This window comes from Orbilia oligospora (genome assembly GCF_000225545.1).
Source record: "Orbilia oligospora ATCC 24927 unplaced genomic scaffold scaffold00007, whole genome shotgun sequence".
NCBI lineage: Eukaryota > Fungi > Ascomycota > Orbiliomycetes > Orbiliales > Orbiliaceae > Orbilia > Orbilia oligospora.
This window is the reverse complement of record NW_011645564.1, coordinates 445,257-465,132: the sequence shown is the minus strand read 5'-3', so window position 1 is coordinate 465,132 and position 19,876 is coordinate 445,257. Positions and strand designations below refer to the sequence as shown.

General features: G+C 44.6%; 6 protein-coding genes across 6 annotated transcripts; 5 read left to right on the top strand and 1 right to left on the bottom strand.

The window, feature by feature from the left end:
- Window positions 1-2,608: 2,608 nt before the first annotated feature.
- On the top strand, window positions 2,609-4,627 carry AOL_s00007g126 (uncharacterized protein; the record flags this gene model as incomplete). The annotated part of the gene is made up of 1 exon (XM_011120027.1): window positions 2,609-4,627. The coding sequence occupies one exon, from the start codon at window positions 2,609-2,611 to the stop codon at window positions 4,625-4,627; it is 2,019 nt and encodes a 672-aa protein (XP_011118329.1).
- Window positions 4,628-5,821: 1,194 nt separating this feature from the next.
- Window positions 5,822-6,292, top strand: AOL_s00007g125 (uncharacterized protein; the record flags this gene model as incomplete). Its single annotated transcript, XM_011120026.1, has 1 exon — window positions 5,822-6,292. One exon carries the CDS (start codon window positions 5,822-5,824, stop codon window positions 6,290-6,292), a length of 471 nt encoding a protein of 156 aa, XP_011118328.1.
- Window positions 6,293-9,252: 2,960 nt separating this feature from the next.
- On the top strand, window positions 9,253-10,596 carry AOL_s00007g124 (uncharacterized protein; the record flags this gene model as incomplete). Its single annotated transcript, XM_011120025.1, has 1 exon — window positions 9,253-10,596. The coding sequence occupies one exon, from the start codon at window positions 9,253-9,255 to the stop codon at window positions 10,594-10,596; it is 1,344 nt and encodes a 447-aa protein (XP_011118327.1).
- Window positions 10,597-11,015: 419 nt separating this feature from the next.
- AOL_s00007g123 (uncharacterized protein) lies at window positions 11,016-11,747 on the bottom strand (the record flags this gene model as incomplete). The annotated part of the gene is made up of 2 exons (XM_011120024.1): window positions 11,016-11,290; window positions 11,366-11,747. The coding sequence occupies 2 exons, from the start codon at window positions 11,745-11,747 to the stop codon at window positions 11,016-11,018; spliced, it is 657 nt and encodes a 218-aa protein (XP_011118326.1).
- Window positions 11,748-12,851: 1,104 nt separating this feature from the next.
- Window positions 12,852-15,415, top strand: AOL_s00007g122 (uncharacterized protein; the record flags this gene model as incomplete). The annotated part of the gene is made up of 4 exons (XM_011120023.1): window positions 12,852-12,981; window positions 13,171-13,251; window positions 13,319-15,059; window positions 15,124-15,415. The coding sequence occupies 4 exons, from the start codon at window positions 12,852-12,854 to the stop codon at window positions 15,413-15,415; spliced, it is 2,244 nt and encodes a 747-aa protein (XP_011118325.1).
- A 1,785-nt stretch (window positions 15,416-17,200) lies between these two features.
- Window positions 17,201-18,802, top strand: AOL_s00007g121 (uncharacterized protein; the record flags this gene model as incomplete). The annotated part of the gene is made up of 3 exons (XM_011120022.1): window positions 17,201-17,275; window positions 17,354-17,375; window positions 17,601-18,802. The coding sequence occupies 3 exons, from the start codon at window positions 17,201-17,203 to the stop codon at window positions 18,800-18,802; spliced, it is 1,299 nt and encodes a 432-aa protein (XP_011118324.1).
- Between the last annotated feature and the right edge of the window lie 1,074 nt (window positions 18,803-19,876).

Below are 19,876 nucleotides of genomic sequence, written 5' to 3'. Positions count from 1 at the left end.
TGCTGGATGATATCGAATATTTTAGTACACGTATTTAACGGTCTCTTTTTTATTCTATTAGAGGGGCTGTGGAGAGTCTGAGGGGTTTTACGGTCGTGTAGTAGAGGTAGCTTAACTAGGGACCGGTGGAACACCCCCCAGGCTTATATAGTATTTTCCGTCGGCTAGATCCTTTTTAATGGTAGCAAATGATTAGGATTTCACACGGGGCTGAAGTTTGAATTCATATCGGCTATATAGATTTAACGTAGATAACCCAAGCCGACGCCTATAAGATGCGTATGTTATCATATTTGATTCCCAGAGTGGCCTAGGCCAAAATCAAACACGAATAACAAGTATTAGCGAAGTGCGAAGTTGGGTTCAATCGCAGCTGATTAGAGTGGGTGATAGGTTTTGAAGAGGTGCCAAGTCGCTCATAGGGATAGCTGACTGCAATTGGGGTTCCAGCGTTGTATTCCGAAGTGCGCAGCTAATCATTGCCATGTATTATACTATCAGAGGATGCGCATATGCGCACTTGCACTTGAGACAGGGTTTGCGGAGGCTGATGCGCCACGGTTTTCTTTTGCCGTTCAAGACCTACCAACTATATATGCGTTCAGATATATACTCATGCTCGAGAGCTCGAGAGCTCTATCCATTGCATTGTATATATCATAAACAAATGCAACAGTACTGCAGTGTGGTCACACACTAATTCGAGGACATGGTTCGAAATGTATAAGAGCCCCTGAAATTCAAAATTCAAATCATCAATTCACAAGCTTAACGTAATCTGGGGATCTAATGCGGCTGATATCAACCCCTAGACTATGATATCAATAGTGTCGACCAGGGCGCCTCTAACGTTAGTTATGTGTTGAACCGTTGGTGTAACATCCCAATTCAACTCAATTAGCTATCGACAACCGTCGTTCACGGGTTGGATTCTTGCATGCATCGTATCGATCCCTAGGTAATGTAATCATGAAATCCTCCCCAGTCAAAGACTCCTTGATCCTGCTGAGCTGTGCTGCACAATTACATAGGAGGCTTGAAAACTTATCCTGATATCCCGCTAAGCTATGTCACCCGCTAAACTATGTCAGAAGAGCTCGACTAACACACAGATATACATAGACTAGCGCAGATACTAGTCTGTTCGCTTTGCGTTATTACATCGTATCGACGCGACGGCCGACGGACAGATCCTGTGCGTGCTGCCGGGGTTCGCGATCGATTCTGTTTCATAACAATGTTGTGATTGGACGTGAAAGATTGCAGGAACACCGATCCAACCAAATTTGCAAATCGATGATACCTAGGAACATATTTTTACGCTTTGATTCTTCTCTATCAGGGCTTGGTCTGAATCTAGTCTAGTAAGCCTAGTACAGCGCTGCGGTGCGTGTATTTCCTAAAGATGGGACGCATGAATCAACCTCCTTCCTGAATAGCTTACCGAAACTCAAAGAAAAACAAAAGGCCCTTCTCTATAGGTCGTAAATTGAGAGACAGTGACTTGCATATAGAGTCGAAACAACAGAATCGCGAAATCTAGATTAAGACCGATCTTGATCTCGCTTCGACTGGCGTTATACTAGTATTAAAACTCGACGCTGTAGCACCTAACTAAATACACTAATGGAGAGTTTGACGCATGGGCACTGGACCCTGGTTATAGTCTACTAGCATCACCATCATGGCCATAGGCAGCTGTGTATTTTATTTCGCAATAAACCTTGAAGTGATATGTCAACAGGCTCATTTGTTGGCATCTTGGGCACGAGCATTAAGTTAGCCGCCCTATATGTTTCTAAGAATGATAATAATTGAAAACAAGGGCTAGAACTACATATATCTGTAAGTTCTACATACAAGTCAATGCCATATCGTTCTGGATTAATACCTCATGATAACTTCCTCTAAGGGTAATTCGTCGGCTATAAGTCGAAGTCAGTCCTGCCGCATGTGGCAGGCGTGTGCGTTGTGTAGTAACTTGGCAGGTCCAGAGAGCGCCTCCTCGAAGGCGAACTACCTTCACCGGCATACTGCATATTGATAATTATATGCATGCATAGGTCGGGTTTGACGATATCGCACCTCATCTCGCGATCTCATCAGCCTACAAAATCCAAAAATAATGGTAGCTCATGAAGTTAACGTTAGGCACTTGGGCATATATTGGTTCCGTCGAGTCTAGCTAGGCTAGGGTACGTAAATGTATTTTGAAATAGTTAAGATAATCTGTTGCAAAGGACCGAATATGGATTTCAACCCAAGGTCGATCCTGTGCAACATAACATTCAAAGACAGCTAGACCAGGGCCCATAGCCGGGGCTACCGTCTGGGGGAGATTTCTCACCCCTGCGGAAAGACGATTTTTCTAAAAAATACCCCGGAAAATAGCGTATCCATGGTTTCTTCATGACGCTATTTTCTCTCTTTGCGCTGCGCAATTGAGAGCAATGCATTCCCCTTGCCGCATGGCATGGTATTTAAATTTGCATAGTTAATGATAATCAATATATAGCCCTCTAGACCCCCATTCCACCAACTCTCTTTTCCTTCATGCATCCGTCAACTCCTCTGCGGTTGTAAGGTCCAAAATCGCAAGTCTTTTAATATGCGTTCGATCATTGCAACTGCATTGCTCCAGCTTCTGCTGGCAGCATCAACTCTCTCGACTCCTCTTCAAAAACGTGAAGTCCTTTCTGGCTATGAGTACGTCGTGGTCGGATCTGGTGGCGGTGGTGGGCCAGTCGCAGCTCGTCTTGCCAGATTAGGACACAAAGTCCTCCTACTCGAAGCTGGCGATGACCAAGGCGACAACATTGTCGAACGAGTTCCTGCCTTCCACGGTCTATCTACATTGGATAAATCCATGAGATGGGACTTCTTTGTCAATCATTATTCGGACGCCACCCGCCAAGCCAGGGATTCCAAAACAGTTTACGAGTTTCCTAATGGTACTGAGTACATTGGACTTAGCCCACCTGGTGATGCGAAAATGAAGGGTATTTTATACCCAAGAGCTGGAACACTCGGTGGATGTGGATCGCACAATGCGCTTATTACTGTAACTCCACATGATAGCGATTGGGATCATATCCGAAGCATTACGGGTGATGACACCTGGGCTGCTTCAAATATGAGACAATACTTCGAACGTCTCGAGAAAGTTAATTATGATCCTAACAGCATTGTTGGGCATGGTAAAAATGGATGGTTATGGGTTGAACGTCCAGATGTTTCGTTGGCGCTCGGTGATGCAAAGATTGTCTCACAGCTGGTAGCTAGTGCTGTGGCTATGGGACAAGGTATTTTAGGAGGCCTTCTGTCTGCCGTGGCCAATCTTTCGAAGATTCTACTGGCGGATATGAATTCTGGCCTGCCTGGCCGCGATTCAAGAGAAGGGCTTTTCCAGATCCCGCTGGCTCGTAGGAATAAGGCTCGCAATGGACCAAGAGAGTTTGTGGTTGAAACACTAAATGCCAGGAACCCGAATGGTAGCAAGAGGTTTAAGTTGGACGTTCGAACAAATTGTCTAGTTACAAAGATTATCTGGAATAGGTCTGGGCTGAAGCCAAGGGCCATCGGTGTCGAGTTTATGGACGGTCAATCGCTATACCGTGCCGACCCTCGTTCCGGCGCCGCGGCTGCTGGAAAATCAGGTTCCGTCACTGTCACCCGCGAAGTGATATTATCCGCAGGGGCTTTCAATACCCCACAACTTCTCAAACTCAGCGGCGTCGGTCCGGCGGCTGAGCTCCAAAGCTTTGGTATCCCGGTTGTCGCTAACCTCCCCGGTGTCGGCACAAACCTTCAGGATCGTTATGAGGTCGGTGTAACCTCGACTGTTGCTAGCGATTTTAGCCTCCTTCAGGGTTGCACTTTCGGCCAGGGTAACGATCCGTGCCTCAACTCGTGGAATTCTGGTGAAAGAAGCCCGTACGAATCGAATGGCTTCGCCCAGGCTATCATCAAGAAGACCGCCCACTCAACCGGCGACCCAGATATCTTCATGTTCGCTGGTCCCGTTCTTTTCACCGGCTATTATCCTGACTATGCCATCGATGCCGTCAAGGACAAGAGACATTGGACTTGGGCCATTCTAAAGGCTCATACTGGAAACAAAGCTGGTACTGTCAAACTCCGCTCCGCAGATCCGAAGGATACTCCAATCATAAACTTCAACTATTTCGACACCGGTACCAAATCAGCTGCAAACCGTGATGTGAAGGCGATGGTCGAAGCCGTCAAACTCGCCAGGAAGATTGGAGAGAAAGCATCAGCAATCGATTTGGGAAGTTCCAGTAAATTTACAGAAGAATCACCGGGTGCATCTGTAAACACTGATGCGAAGATCGAGCAATTCGTCAAGGATAATGCCTGGGGCCACCATGCTAGTTGTACTTGTCCAATTGGTGCGGATAACGACCCAAACGCTGTTTTGGATTCCAAGTTGAGGGTGAGAAAGGTTGATGGATTGAGAGTCGTTGATGCTAGTGTTTTCCCGAAGATCCCAGGATTTTTCATTGCGGTACCGATTTACATGATGGCTGAAAAGGCAGCTGATGTTATTCATGAAGCCTCGAGGGGGTCGTCATTCAGGCAGGGGTATGGAGCACCGGTCGGACATTAATTTATTAACTGATAGTATTATCTGCCCTTGGCTAATATTATAATTATCGTATGCGCACACATATGTAAAGGGCCTGAGGTGAAGTGGTTGTATGTAGGAGTAGGATGTTTTTACTGTATTATTTATCTAGCCATCTAATAGTCTAATTATATCCTGTATAATATAATTCAACAAATGGAACTTAGATCCTCGTAATATCTTGTCGGAGTTATGGAAATTTGAGTTTGCTAGGCCTGTAACCACTTCCGCTCATATATCAAACATTCTAGTATATATTTATGCTCTACAATGCAAATAGCTAGGCTTAGTGAGTTTAAACGTTTTGTGCTCGGGAGCGAATTGAGTTCAATACCTTTCCAGCAGATATCGAGACATAAATTAGTTGAAATTGTTGGATTTTAGATTGCAAGTGTGGTACCGTTAATTACCACGATAACAGTTAATTGATAACGGAGCCACGGATTAATCATATAACAGCGGCGATTTGGAACTAGTGATAAGAGCTGGACTACAGACTGCAGGTTTGCTACACTACCACCACCAATGAAAGACCACAGACCTTATGGGCTGTCGAAAACAACCGTTACCAAACTTGAATCCCAGCTCATGATGTGCTAGCCTAATCAGCCCTGTGGTATAAATACACGCAGCTTTCACAGATCTAGCTAGCTCCATGTAAGTGCCCAAATAATCCTTACGAAATCGAATTATAGTTTTGACAACTTGTGCGTCGTGATATACTACGACTTCAGCCGTACGTACCAAATGTAGCTGCGGCTGAGACCTGACCCATTGGCACACTACGTGTGTACTTATATGAACAACTGTCACTAAGTATTAATATTCCCCTGAACCTTGTGTAATATATAAAGTCTCAGTTAACTCTGTAGGCTGATTTTGTTTATTCTCGGCATCATCCTCTTGTCCTCGCCGGGTTCTTCTTTCAGTCGCATTATAATATATGGTTATATATACAGCTTGGGTATTTTAATCTATACATAAGTTACTTGAGCTTGCATGCGCTCGTAACGTATCAGCGCCTTAGATATAATACTGAAAATCCTAGATCTTCATCTATAGCTATAGACTTGTCTTATAATATAGGCTTAGTCCATATATAACCTCGAGAACCCTCCAAACAATTGATTAATCTTCGTCCCGTTCCCCCAATAAAAGCCAGACTCTCGATCCACAATGGACCAAATCCAAGACCTCAAGACTCCTTCCTCCCTCCAGAACCTCATCTCCGAGACCCAGTCCAGTCCAGACTCTCCAATAGCACTTATACAATTCTACAACGGTCCATCCTCGATCCAATGGGCCGCTAGTACACTTTACCAAAACCAACAAATCCTTCAACACTTCTCCAAAGAAATATCCTCTGGCTCTTTGATATTCGCAAGAATTGATGGATCTATTTTACCCTCCGCGGGTGGGAATGGTAACAGTCAGATTAGGCTGGATACCAATTACGAAGTCTCGTATGGAATCTTCTGGCAGGGCAAACAACAGGTTTATGAGGTTAATGCATTGGGAAAGGGAGCAGAAGGGGTTGTGAAGAGGGAGGTGGAGGCCTTGTTGAAGATGAGGGGGGAAATGATGGATGTAGAAAGGACAAGAGCGGGAAAGAGAGGGGTTGTGATTGGTGGTAAGTCACCGCTATAATTTTGATGATTGTTCATGTTGAAATTTTGAGTATCTATCAATCGATGCTAACAGTGGCAGCTGGGCTTTTAGACAATAAACGACGGTGGTCATTTGCGAAATTCAAACCTGTTGTAGGGCCGGGCCTGGAATTATTACGACGACGGGCACATAGAGCACGCGGACATAATTAAATCTGATGCAACTTAAGCACCAGTACTAGGGCTTGCTAAAGTTGTGCCCCTACATATGCATGCATGGGATATACTAGGACTTAAGCTAGATAAACCACATAAATTCGCTATGGTTTTATTTTTAGGGGCAGTTTCTGAAAAGTTTTTGAAGGATAGGGTCTGCTTCGCTTACGCATCGAATTCAGAAGCATCGATCGCGATACATCCCGCACAGTGCAGTTGTAATAGCTGGCTACTTATACATCACGATTATGACGACTAGGATGTCTAGCTTATAGATAATTACATGTGATCGATGATTGTACGATTATATATATTTAAATATAATTATTATATTTCTTGAGCTTATGGATGCTATCATTGGCTGGATTCTTGGTGATGAATAGCTCCGAAGCCACATTTCCCCGAAGCCGATTATAAACCCGATTCGGAATTCGGGGGATCGGAACTGCTAGAAGGGTGACAGAATCCTAAACAAAATTCAGAACGAGGTAACAAGCTATTTCCGAGTTTTAGTTGAATTTGATCAATTGATGCATGTTGTGGTAAATATAATTATAAAGCAGCTGCAGGTAATGCCGATTTGCTATAGAATCCTAGAAGTAGGATCAGGTGGCGAGCAACATGAAGGCGCCTATAGTAGGCTATGCTTTACAGTTTGCATTCAGATACCAGTCAACCTTCAAATTGGGTATTAAATTTGGTGAACTCTGGACGTGTTCGCCAAATTGGTATAGAATATTAAGTGATCTATTAATCAATAGGAGAGAATTAAATTAACTACGCAGTACATTCGCTATCCAGCCGATGTTCTAACTGTAAAGTTGCAACAATACCTATAGAATTCTACAAATCGATAAAATGAATCTAAGGTATATACTATAGAGTCAGAGCGCAATCGATCAAGTCTCGATTATTTACTTAGATACCCAAGCCCATGTACCTACATGGCCATTACCAACATAAGTCAACGGCCAAAGGCCGTCCCAAGCAATTGAAGGCGTGCTATCCGTTATAACTAAGTCGTTTCAAAAACGTCCACACCTGGCCAAATCCATGAATTAGACTATCCAAAGATGCCGTCTAACCCGTGAAGCGAATCTATAACTCCTCGGAAATCGAAATCCAGCCTCATAATCCCTATGTATCCATCATAATACCGCATCTAAAGTCTCGTAATATATACGTAAAACCCTAAGAACTCCAATAATAAATTATATAAAATATCATACTCCCGGGACAACTTCCAACGAATCACCATCCACTTATTATGTAAGACGTCTTATGATTGCGGCAAATAAGTCAATGCGTGCACACAGATTATGTTAATGGGGTCAAGGAATCTATATCGCATCGCCAAATATTACTGACGTACATCGAACCCTTCCCTCCTTCGATTCTGAATTCTGAGACATCTCCACATATTCGACTATTGCAACCAATCATACCATCCCCGCAAAAAGACCTCCCCGGTCTCAAGATACGGAGCTTGCTCCATCCCGTTTGCAGTTCTTTGCTAGTTCTGTCGACAACTAGCATATGGAAAACCGTTGGAGATAGGATACCAGCCAACTAGGGTTTTTTTTTGTAAACCATGTTCCGCAGCACCGGAGAAACACTGACCACTTTCGGGCGAAGGGACGCTAAAAGCCAACCCATATCTGGGTTTTCTTTTCTTTTTTTTAAAGACAAATAAAATTGAAGCAAGAAAAACGTCGGACTTTCCCAGCGTAGAAACTGACCAACCTTGAAATGGTAAACTAGAAGTTCCGACTTAACCATCGAAAGAACAATGGTTGTTTTAATTTGCCTGCGGTTTTTCATTTTCCGGAGAAAGTACTACTCCTGCTGCTGTTGCAGGGGGTGGTTTGGGTTGATAAGCCTAGGTTAAAGCAACTGACAGGAATCGGACAAATGCAAGCGTGAGGACGGGCCACATGCTAAGAAACGACCAAGACTTTGTATATAAGAGGGCGGTGAGTCGGCCTCAGATGACATGCGGTGGTGGCCGTTATTGTCATCGTCGTCGCGCAGGAAAGTTGTATTAAGAAGGATCAAGCGAACTTTTGAATTATTTTTCTTTAAATACATTAATTTAAGGCATTTCCCTCACCGACTAAAAGAGGCCGGACTTACACCAAATGCATACACCGAATATATACATGCGTAAACACTGAAGAGATCTCGAGAGCTTGAGAGATACCGACTCTACCCTTCCGAATAAAATATTCAAAATCAAGACCCAACATTCACATCGATAATTTCGAGGGATACCCATCTGTCAAACCGGGGAAAGCGCATTTCCATTTGTTCAAGTGACCTACTCGACCTCGCTTACTCACGGCGGTCGAACGAAAAGAAAACGGTCTGCCAGATCATTCTGACTTAACCAGTTTCCGCATAAAACAAACCCTTCCAAATTTAAAAATTTAAAGGGAAACTGTGGACCAGAAGAAAGTAAGTTTGAATGGTTCCCCATAAGTCATAGAGTTTCCAGCCCGGTTATCTCCACGCGAGCTTCTAAGTCGTCGCATGGCCTGGGGGTGAAAGCTTAAAACAGTACTTCTCCGCACGTACACACCGTCGACCATCTTTCTAAATATATACTCTCCTGTCGAAGTCGATATACTAACATCAGCCATCAGCCAGGATCAAACGGAAAATCGATCTTCAAATTCTGGGCACAGACTTTATCAAACCCTGTTCCCCGAACATTAACGCGAATCCTCTCTTTAAAATACCACATCTCCAACACAAGCCTCCGAGTCTCCAAAACCTCAAGAAAGAATGGTAGCCTCAATCCCCCCACCGACACTCTCCTCCCTCCTCCCCGCGTTTCTGGCCCAACTCCCCGCCAGCTTCGCATCTCCCAAGCCACCGCCATCACTACCACCCCTCTTAACCCCTCTGACCAGAAGCCGCCTAACCCATCTCTCCTTCAACCTCACCACCGAAAACTCCTGGCTCTCCCTCTTAACCTGGTCATCATCTCCTTCCGACGGCCAAACCCTGCAAGAACACCTTGCCAGTCAAGACTACTATTTCCTCCACCAGCCGCCATCACCAAACACGTTTGTGAACAAAGGATACCGCCGTCTCGATTCTGAGACATTACAATGTCTGGTATCGGTACCAGAGTTGGAGGTTGTAGTGTTATATCAGTTCGTAGCTGACGATTTGGTCTCCGAGGAAGGAGAGATTGGAAATGCGTGGAAAGTCCACGATGTACGACTTGCGGATGACGAAGAGGAGGCCTTTTTGAGAGCAGGCGGGTTTTGGAGTAGTATTGATGCTGCCGAGGAGGAGTTTAGGACTGTGCCTAAGTACGGCGGTTATTCTTATGGGAATATCGATAGTAATAATAATCTCTATCAACCGCAGAAGCAAGAGGCGGTTGATGATGAGGATTCAGATGATGATTACTGGGGTCGTTACGACGATGAAGAAACTGAATCAGTAGCTGGGGATGAAGAACCCAGACCCGCCGTTACAAATCAACATCATCACCAACAACTTCAACTTCAACAACCACAGTCTCACGTTCAGATCGCTGCGTCATTGTTAGCTCGTCGGGTGCTACAAGGACAAACCGAGGAACGACAGCAGGAAGAAGAAGAAGACAAAGAAGAAGAAGAATATTACGCACGATACGCGAATGTCGAGCCAGTACTTGATAATCCAACACCCACAACAGTGCCACAAACAACAGGAACAGAAGGAATAGACAGAAGAGATTCTATTTCTACAAATTTAACATCAGCATCCACTACCTTCGATGCGCAAACAATGTCTACGCCATTAACAGCGTTTACACATCCTTCTACAAAAGTTTCTCCAGTGATCCAAGCTACTACTTTAGTGAATCATCCAACTGTCACGTCTTCACATTCACATTCTAATCCAAAGCCGGAGATTGCAACAGCGAAAAGGGTAGTCGCCGGGCTGGAGAGTGCGGCGGAGGTACATACGCAAAATGAAGTTGCTATTCAGCAGCATGTTAGTACGAGTGTCAAGAGCTTGTATAGGCTTTGGAAGGCTGGTGGGATGGATTGTGAAGAGTTCGGAAGGTTTTTGGAAAGGGAAGTTGAGGTTTTGAAAGTTGTGGAGGAGGCAGGGGAGTTGGGCAGTTGAGCTCTTCTCCTCCTATTGAGAAAGTAAAGCATTCAAGGAAGTGTATGATATGATTTTGGGTATGAAAGGAGCATTTGATGTTAACATATTGGGAGTAACTTTTTTGGAGCATGCACATGCTTTTCTTTTTTTAGTTTTTTGGGATACCTTAGCTATCGTTTATGGAATAGTAATAGCCCGAGTTTAGGTGGTTGAGATGCGGGGTTTATATCTGTATACGTTTGATTCATGATGCTACTTCTATGAAGATACTATTCTCAAGCATTTCCCGGGGTGAATGTGAACGCCAGTGCCAATCGACCAAAAGCCCAAATAAGCTGGTTATGAAAGTCTCTCCTTCATTAATCATATATCATATGGTGAAGAATGAAAGGTGGGGGGGTAAAATAATGGTAAAAGGAACGAGGGCTTCTTTTTATCTAAACGTCACTTAGAAAGCCACCCAACCCGGCTAATCTTCCTATCTCTCCTTCTTTGGCTCTGCCTTCCTGTTTGACAGTATTAATCCCACCGCTCTCATTCCTTACTAAGAATCCTTGATCATTAAGACTCCACCCGAACTCCGGGTTTTCTTCAACTAACATCTTGACGGTACGTTGTTCGTCCGAGACTCCTAGATATTTCTGAGCGAGTTCCGGTGGGATAGAAGTATATACTGTGGAGAGGAGGGAAAGAGTAGTTGTTCGGTGTTTTTCTATATTATTCTGCATCAGTACTCGTAGTAGTATGAACATCTAGGAGTGAGGTAGGGAAAGAAAAAAAAACATACGTAACACCCGTCCGGCAAGAACAGCCGTAATATCACCCCAAGGGGCACCCTGCATCGTTTGATGGAAAGCTACGTAGTCTTTGCTCCATACGGCCTGCAAGACTCTATACGAGGAGATTATGGCGGCATCGTTATGTAGCAGTTGGGTATCGATACGATTTGTGAGGGCCCTGGCTTCGGTAAGATCGTCGACAAGGATGAGAGTCAGGAGGTAGAGGGAATAATAGTTTGAGAGGATTTCGGAGGTGGAGGAATCTATTGTGGTGATTGAAGCGCGGGGTTCGAGAGATTGCAAGGAAGAGAGGAGCGAGGTGGGGGTTGTTGACGGAGAGAGGAGGGATTTTAGAAGGGGGAGGGAGAGCTGCGGAAGTTTGGAGCCCATGGCTGAGAGGATATTATTAATGTTGATGGAGGTGGAGTTGAGGTTGAAGTTGAAGATGAAGGTGATGTTGTGAAGTGGGATGTGAGGATGAAGCTGTGTGTTTGGAGGGAGACGCGACAGAAGTGCAGTGGAACAGCTTAGCTAGCTGAGCTGAGCTTTGGTCCATACAGCAAGGACGTCGCACATGTCTGCATGTGTGACTACTAGCTACTAAGTACTTAGTACTTAAAGTAAGTAAGTACTGAACATTAACTGGGTAAAATATATTGATATCTCGAAGCTAATTATGTAAAAGCACTTGCTCGATTACTTTAACAAGTATAAGATACTAGGTAAGTACTTAAGTTAGTAGGTAGGTACTTAAGCACTTAAGTAAGTAAGTAAGTAACTATTAGAAGCATCGACTTTGGTAGCCTTTGGTGGAGATACCCGGACTGGCGAGGTCACGTGAGACTTTTGGAGCTCGAAATATTCGCTAGAACCAACATAACAACACTTTTTTTTGCTTGCTGGTCTCATTTGCGTTGTTGTTGCTTCTGGTTACAACGCTGAGCCCTCTGCGCTCTGTCACTACTAGCTATCAGTAATTATAATTACCTCTAAGTACTTCCCTAATTATAAGTACATGTACCTAAAAGCAAGCACTCTTTGGAAGCAGATGGGAGGTACTTACTTAAGTACTAGAGGAGCATAAGTATTAATATTAATTGCTGTGAGTTCAAGTATGCGGTTTGTGCAATTGGCGGTGTAGTTACTGGGGTGATTACATACAGGGTAACTCCAAATGGAGGCCGTCTTGGCGCCTGGGATGGCGCGTTGACGACACCAACAAATTGGCGGGTGGAAAGGACAGGTCTCCAAATTGCTGCTGCAGTGTTGCCGACGTCAGCCAATTCGAATTCAATCAGTACTCGGACACTACCTATCAACATCAACGACAACAGCATCATCGTTAGACCTCACCGAATTCACGGCCTCAATTGATCTTGACCTTGTCTTATACGGGGCGTCAATTGGCTGGTCTGGTCCCGGCGTGTGCATCGGCCGTCCTTCCCCTACCATCGGCTCCTCGTGAGCTTCCTCCCCTCCATCAAATAACACGCCATGTCGACGGTCAAATCGATACTCTTTAAGGACCCGGCGTCCACGGAAAGCACTCGGAGTATTCTCAGAGTTGTTATTCTCCTGACAATTGCTGCTGCTGCTGTAGCTAGTAGATTGTTTTCTGTTATTCGTATGTCTTTGTCTAACTTAACACTTAACACTGAACACGTGGGGCACTCATATAATTGGGGGAGGGGAACTGCTTGCTGACCGTTAGTTGAAAACGCTAGGTTTCGAATCGATTATTCACGAGTGTAGGTCCAATTGTCACGTATTCTGAACACCAATTGGTTTAATTGGAGATACTAATCCATAATAGTTGACCCTTGGTTCAATTTCAGGGCATCTAAATACCTGGTCAAGCATGGCTTCTTCGACTTTTGGAATTGGTTCGATGACCGTACGTCGGCCCTCCTCTTCAAACAATTCCCTCCTCCTTCACTCTGGATTCTGATATTTGTGTTTAGGAACATGGTATCCTCTCGGTCGTGTCACTGGTGGCACCCTCTACCCGGGTCTCATGGTTACTTCCGGCGCCATCTGGCATGCTCTCCGCATGATATCTCTCCCCGTCGATATTCGGAATATCTGTGTCCTTCTCGCCCCCGGTTTTAGCGGTCTGACTGCTTTTGCAACATACCTCTTTACAAAGGAGATGAAGGATAGTGGTGCCGGCTTGCTTGCTGCTGCATTCATGGGTATCGCGCCTGGTTACATCTCCCGTTCCGTTGCCGGCAGCTACGATAACGAGGCCATCGCTATTTTCCTGCTCATGTTCACCTTTTATCTTTGGATCAAAGCTGCCAAGCTCGGATCTGCCATGTGGGGTGGTCTTTGCGCCCTTTTCTACTTTTATATGGTCTCCGCTTGGGGTGGATACGTGTTTATCACCAACTTGATCCCTCTCCATGTCCTTGTTCTCATCTTGATGGGTAGGTACTCCGGTAGGATCTATGTTGCGTATTCCAGTTGGTATGCTTTGGGAACTTTGGCCAGTATGCAAGTTCCATTCGTCGGTTTCTTGCCGGTTAAGACTAGTGAACATATGGCTGCTCTCGGTATCTTTGGGCTCATTCAGTTGGTTGCATTTGTCGACTATCTCCGTGGTCAGGTCTCATCCAAGCAATTCAATACCCTTTTACGTGCCTTGGTTATTCTCATTACCATCGTTGCCTTCACCGGTCTCGTCACTCTTACCGTTACGGGTGTTATCGCCCCATGGTCCGGCCGTTTCTACTCTCTTTGGGATACCGGTTACGCCAAGATTCACATCCCCATCATTGCCTCAGTCTCTGAGCATCAACCTACTGCATGGCCATCTTTCTTCTTCGACCTTAATATGTTGATCTGGCTCTTCCCTGCCGGTGTCTATCTCTGCTTCCGTCAATTGACTGACGAACACGTTTTCATCATTGTGTACTCCGTCATGGCGAGTTACTTCGCTGGTGTCATGGTCCGTCTCATGCTTACGCTGACTCCAATCGTCTGTGTCACTGCCGCAATCACTGTTAGCTCTATTTTCGACACTTATCTCGAAATTGACAGCCCTGAGGAGCAAGAGGATGACTCGGAATCCAAAAAACCAAAGAAGGAGAAAGTAAAAGAAACCGGTGGATTCCTTTCTTCTAGGGCACCATACATTGGTATCTACAGTATTACATCTAAGGTTGCAGTTGTTGGTGCCTTTTCCGTCTACCTCGTTCTGTTTGTTCTTCACTGTACTTGGGTCACCTCGAACGCCTATTCTTCGCCCTCTGTCGTCCTGGCATCACGCATGCCTGATGGCTCTCAACATATCATTGACGACTTCCGTGAAGCTTATTACTGGCTACGCAAAAATACACCATACGATGCCAAGATCATGTCTTGGTGGGATTACGGTTATCAAATCGGTGGTATGGCCGATCGAACTACCCTCGTCGACAATAACACATGGAACAACACGCACATCGCCACCGTCGGAAAAGCCATGGCTAGCAGCGAGGAGGTCAGCTACGATATCTTGAGAAAACACGAGGTTGACTACGTCCTCATTATCTTTGGAGGTCTATTAGGGTACAGTGGGGATGATATCAACAAATTCTTGTGGATGGTGAGGATTGCCGAGGGAGTTTGGCCACAAGAAGTTCAGGAGAGGAAGTTTTTTACCCATAGGGGTGAGTACAAAGTGGATCATGAAGCCACGGATACGATGAAGAATAGTTTGATGTGAGTGTATTTCTTGAGTATATATATCCTGATGCCGGGGGTTATGCTTACATTTCGATGATAGGTACAAAATGTCTTACTACAAATTCCCGTCGCTTTTCCCACCCGGGCAGGCGCAAGACCGCGTCCGCGGGGCTAGACTTCCATCCGAAGGGCCGGTGTTACACACCCTTGACGAGGCGTTTACCAGCGAAAACTGGATCGTGAGAATCTACAAAGTGAAGGATCTTGACCAGTTTGGAAGAGATCACTTCTCGGTTTCAGCGTTTGAAGGGGGCAAGAAGAAGAAAGGGAAGAAAGGCGGGATGGCGGGGAGGGCTGCGGGGAAGAGAGGAAGAAGGGTTGTTAGGATCTAACCGATGATCAAGTTTTTTCTTCTTGTAGTTTCCCTTCTTTTGCCCCTCTTATGTTTTTTTTAAAGCTATCGTTGTGGCTGTGGTTAAAGTATTGGTTTACGAATAGGGGGAAAGACTCGAGCTTGTCAAGTTATGATAAAAGTTATATATAAACTTAAGTAGGTAGTCAGCCGATGAAAATTATAATTTTTATTGCATAGCGGGTTAAATGGAAGGCCTCCCACGGGCCGATCCGGATTTTAGAGATCGATCGATCGAAAAGAAAAAGAAAGAAAATTGAACGAGACCATGCAAAGGGGAACTTCGAAGGCTAGCTGGGGGAACTAACCTACGTACGTTCGGTACTAAGGTCCTACCTCGCGGATATGTATACACAACGTCCCCCGGCGGTACTAGCAGCTAGAAGGCGTATCTAAGCTCGGGGTCTCGGAAGACTGGGTATCGCTGTTTGCTGTGCGGTTTTGGTTCCCGGAAACCTGCCCGCATCCGTCTTCTAGAATGAATGGGAAGGATTGGTAACCGCCTACCCTTCCGTCTGTTTGGTTTCAGGCTATCGATAGCCTCTTATACAAATACCAGGCCGTGAGCTCAGAGGGGTCCTACTAAGTATATTGATTGCTATCATCCCTGCCCTCACCTGCGCCTGGTCTCGGGGCTGTTCTACCATAATGTTTCGCAAACATTCTAGAAGGAAGTTGAGCGGTATAGCCAAATAGAGTCACGGATGCCTGTTACATGATTTGGCAATCTTTCTTGTTCTTTTCTTTTCCCCTCATATGCATTCGAAGCCTGGTTTGCAAATTTGAGACAATCTTCTTTTCCTTTCCTTTCCTTTCCTTTCCTTTCCTTTCTTTTTTTTTGTTTTCTTTTCTTTCTCTTCTCCCCTTCTCTTCGCCCCTCTTTTCCTTTCTTGTCTTTCTTTGTCTTTTCTCGTCTTTGTTTTCTTTTCTCCTCTTCTGCTAGAAGACATGGAGGGGCTCCCGAGAGAGAAGTCGAGTCTGGCTTCCTTTAAATGCACAGTGCTACAGCGCTAAACTGTTTTTGGAGCAGTGATTGCGACTTGTTGGATTATTCGTGTTGTCTACGAGCAATGCTCTTTATTTTTGAGGCTAACGGGAAGGCTATCTATGATAAGCTAAACTTGGTGTGGACGGTTTGTACGATGTAAACTAATTCTTTTCGAGGTTGATCATGAGTTCCCGTCTGAAACTGCTTCAAAGTGGGACTTTTTTTTTGGACCCGTCGGTATCACTCGATTCGGTGCCAGCCAGCGGGCTGGTACAAACATAGGATGCTGATGTCATGTCAAAAAATGAATAGCCTCATCATTTATTACTGCAAGCATGGACTTGGGCGACCCGATAGTCTAGTTCTCCACGATCTATATTCCTTTTTTTCTCTTTTTCTCACTCCTCGGGCTGATATCTATGGGTAGAGCAAGGCTCAATATTTTCTAAGTTATCAGTATAAATACTTTGGTTCTTCCACTCTGTCATTCTCGAAATATACTACTTTCACCTTCCTTATAGTCCAAAAAAAAAAAGATAAAGCCCCTCTTTTATTAAAATCTGACGAACCAAGGCCTGGAGCCTGGGACTCTTCCTCTTCTCGTACTCTTAAAAAGATCGGATCGATTTTAAGCTGTATATATATATACGTATCAGATGGTCGCAAATAGACATCCGCTGCTAATAGTTTACGAGATAAAGTAAACAAACACCGGTACCCTTCTCGTATAGAATAATTCAGAAGCTCTACTCTTATAACCCACAAGCTTCACTTAGAATGGAATCAGCGTCGCAACTGGAAGTTGAACTATCAGCCCGAGCGGCAGAAGGCTCCAAATCATCTGCCGAAAATGTACGTGAGGTATTATGTTTAGAGACAAAATCCTGACTCGGGGATAATGCCTGTTACTAACGCGCCATGGTAAACTAGGAAGCCATAATTCTTGTGACTGGTACGCCAAGGTCGGGGAAAAGCTTCTTCAGAGGTCCAGCGGATAGTACTGTGCCTCGAGGCCGTATATATGGAATTCAAGGTACTGTTTTTCCATCTAACCTAAGTACCTCCAGGTGCTTTTGTAAATATATATATAGTAGAAAGCTATAGTTTCAATTCATTCCCGAGATATAGTTCTATATTAGAACATTAATTGATATTTAAATATTTTTTATATATATAGGCGAAAATGATAAAATCCAAATGTCATCTTTCAATATCGGAGCTCTACGGGTAGTACTACTCGAAACCCCTGGGATAACCAGTTCATACATCCCGTCCGTCATTTCTGACGTCGAAGAGTTCTTGGCTAAATCCTTCCCCGGAAAGAACCTATCGGGGATAATTTACACCCAGCGGATCGATAATGAGTTCCAAAAGCCATCACTCGCCCCACGCACCATAGAAGCGGTGAAAAGCCTTCTTCCGGGAGGGATATTAGATCACTCAAAAGTTTGTTTAGTTACAAATCGTTGGGGATCGCCGGGTACTGGTAGTGGTTTGGCTAGGGAGCAAAGGTATACGGGTAGCGAGGGCGCGTGGATGGAGTTATGTGATTCTGGAGCAAAGTATTGCAGGCTGAAATACTTTTACCTGCCGAAACAACAGATAGAGGCTGATTCTGCGGTTTATGAGATAGTTGAGTGGGTTCTTGGTAGAATACCCAACATTACTTCTCGGAGCGGCGGATCTCGTGCAGCAGAAAAACCAACGGATCCGTCTTGCGACGTACCTAAGAAGAATGCCCGACAGGTTAAGAACTCACCCGGAAAGCCCACCGATTCTGGCAAGCCAATGATCGGTAGTAGTATAGGTAAATTGAAGGGTGGGCTTGGGGCCAATGCACTGATGAAAGCCGTGGAATGCAATTACCCGCAGACCACAAAGTTGCTCCTCGAAGCCGGGGCAAACCCAAAAAGCACGGAACCCGGAACCTCGACGACAGCACTCCATCTCGCGGCGTCCTTGGGACGTGAGAAGATTGTTAAATATCTGCTAAAATATATAAACGACAAAGAAGAAGTCAACAAGAGTGACGACAACGGGGATACGCCATTGCATCGGGCATGCGTCAATGGGCATTACAAGTGTGTTAAGCTACTGCTTAAAGGTGGTGCTAAGGTTGAACTAGCTGACAGGGTGGGAGCTTTGCCGTTACATCACGCTCTTATGAAGCGAGACTGGAAAATTGCGGGGAAGTTGATTCGAGCGGGAGCGAATATAGATAGAGAGGACTTGGAAGCCTTGCAGTTGAATCGGGACATGCTCTTGGATTTAACGAAGTCAAAGGCACTGGATAGGAAGCATCGTTTTTTGGATAAGGTTCTGGGGTGTTTGGGCAAACGAGTTCGAGGTGATAGCCACCAAAAAGCAAGAAGGCGTTAAATTTGGCCTCCAATTTTCTTCCATTTTTGATATATTCTTATATATAAACTTATGACATCGCCAGCTATCGAGTCATTATTTTGTTCCGCAATACTCACGCGCGTAACTTTGGCTAGGTTGATTATATCTAGATTAACCAAACAGCCAGAGTCGAGGACAATTCGATCTTCTTGTTCCTGTTATAGTTCCTGTTTCTGCTATTGTTCTTGCTCCTATCATTGTTTTTAATTATTCTCATATCTTCTTTTTTTTTCAAAAAAAAAAGCTCCCTGTTACTTGCTGTTTTGGAATTCTAAAATTGCCTTTTTGTTTAATTACTAGCCTTTACAATGAATAAGTTTCGGCTCTAGTGCGTTAGTTGGCAAAACCATTTGGAAGACTCCGCTATGTTGAGCATCGCCCCAAGAATCAGTTTCAAAGACTTGTTCCGTTAACGCGTTACGTAGGTGTTCTTTTTATATAATAGGCTAATTCATATTCTGAGGTCCTTTGAAGACACGGTGGCTATAATTATATGATCGAGCTAGCTAGTGGCTGCATTCGTGACGGAACAAAAAGTGGCTCGGTGTAAGTCGTGCGGCATCGACGAGGTTGGACTAATTCGATATTCATGTCGTGAATATATTCTTACTAAATGGGCATATTTGTCTCGCACAGAGACCTGAACGGGTATATATATATAGGAAGCTAGTTGTTACATTCGAAACGCGATGAAACGCTACTTACAACAAGTTACATGCGGTTATACGTTAATGTCAGTTACTTTTAATATGCTAGTATAGTATGCTAAGTCAACAGCAATGTGAAGATACTTTCTTTATGCCCGAAGCTTTGGGCCAAATAAAATAGCAAATGTTTTTACGTGTGCAATAACATGGTGTTGTAAGGTGCTAAGTACGTAGTACTAACGTAATGTTAGGATTAGCGCTGGAGGCCGGTCCGGAGGGAACTCGATCGACGATGTTGGGGGTTAGGAGCGTTTCGAATATGTACAAATGCATCAACGTTAGCTCACAAACCGTGGTGCCAATGCATCAAAATGGCGAACGACATACGTCTTAAAAATCAAGAGCG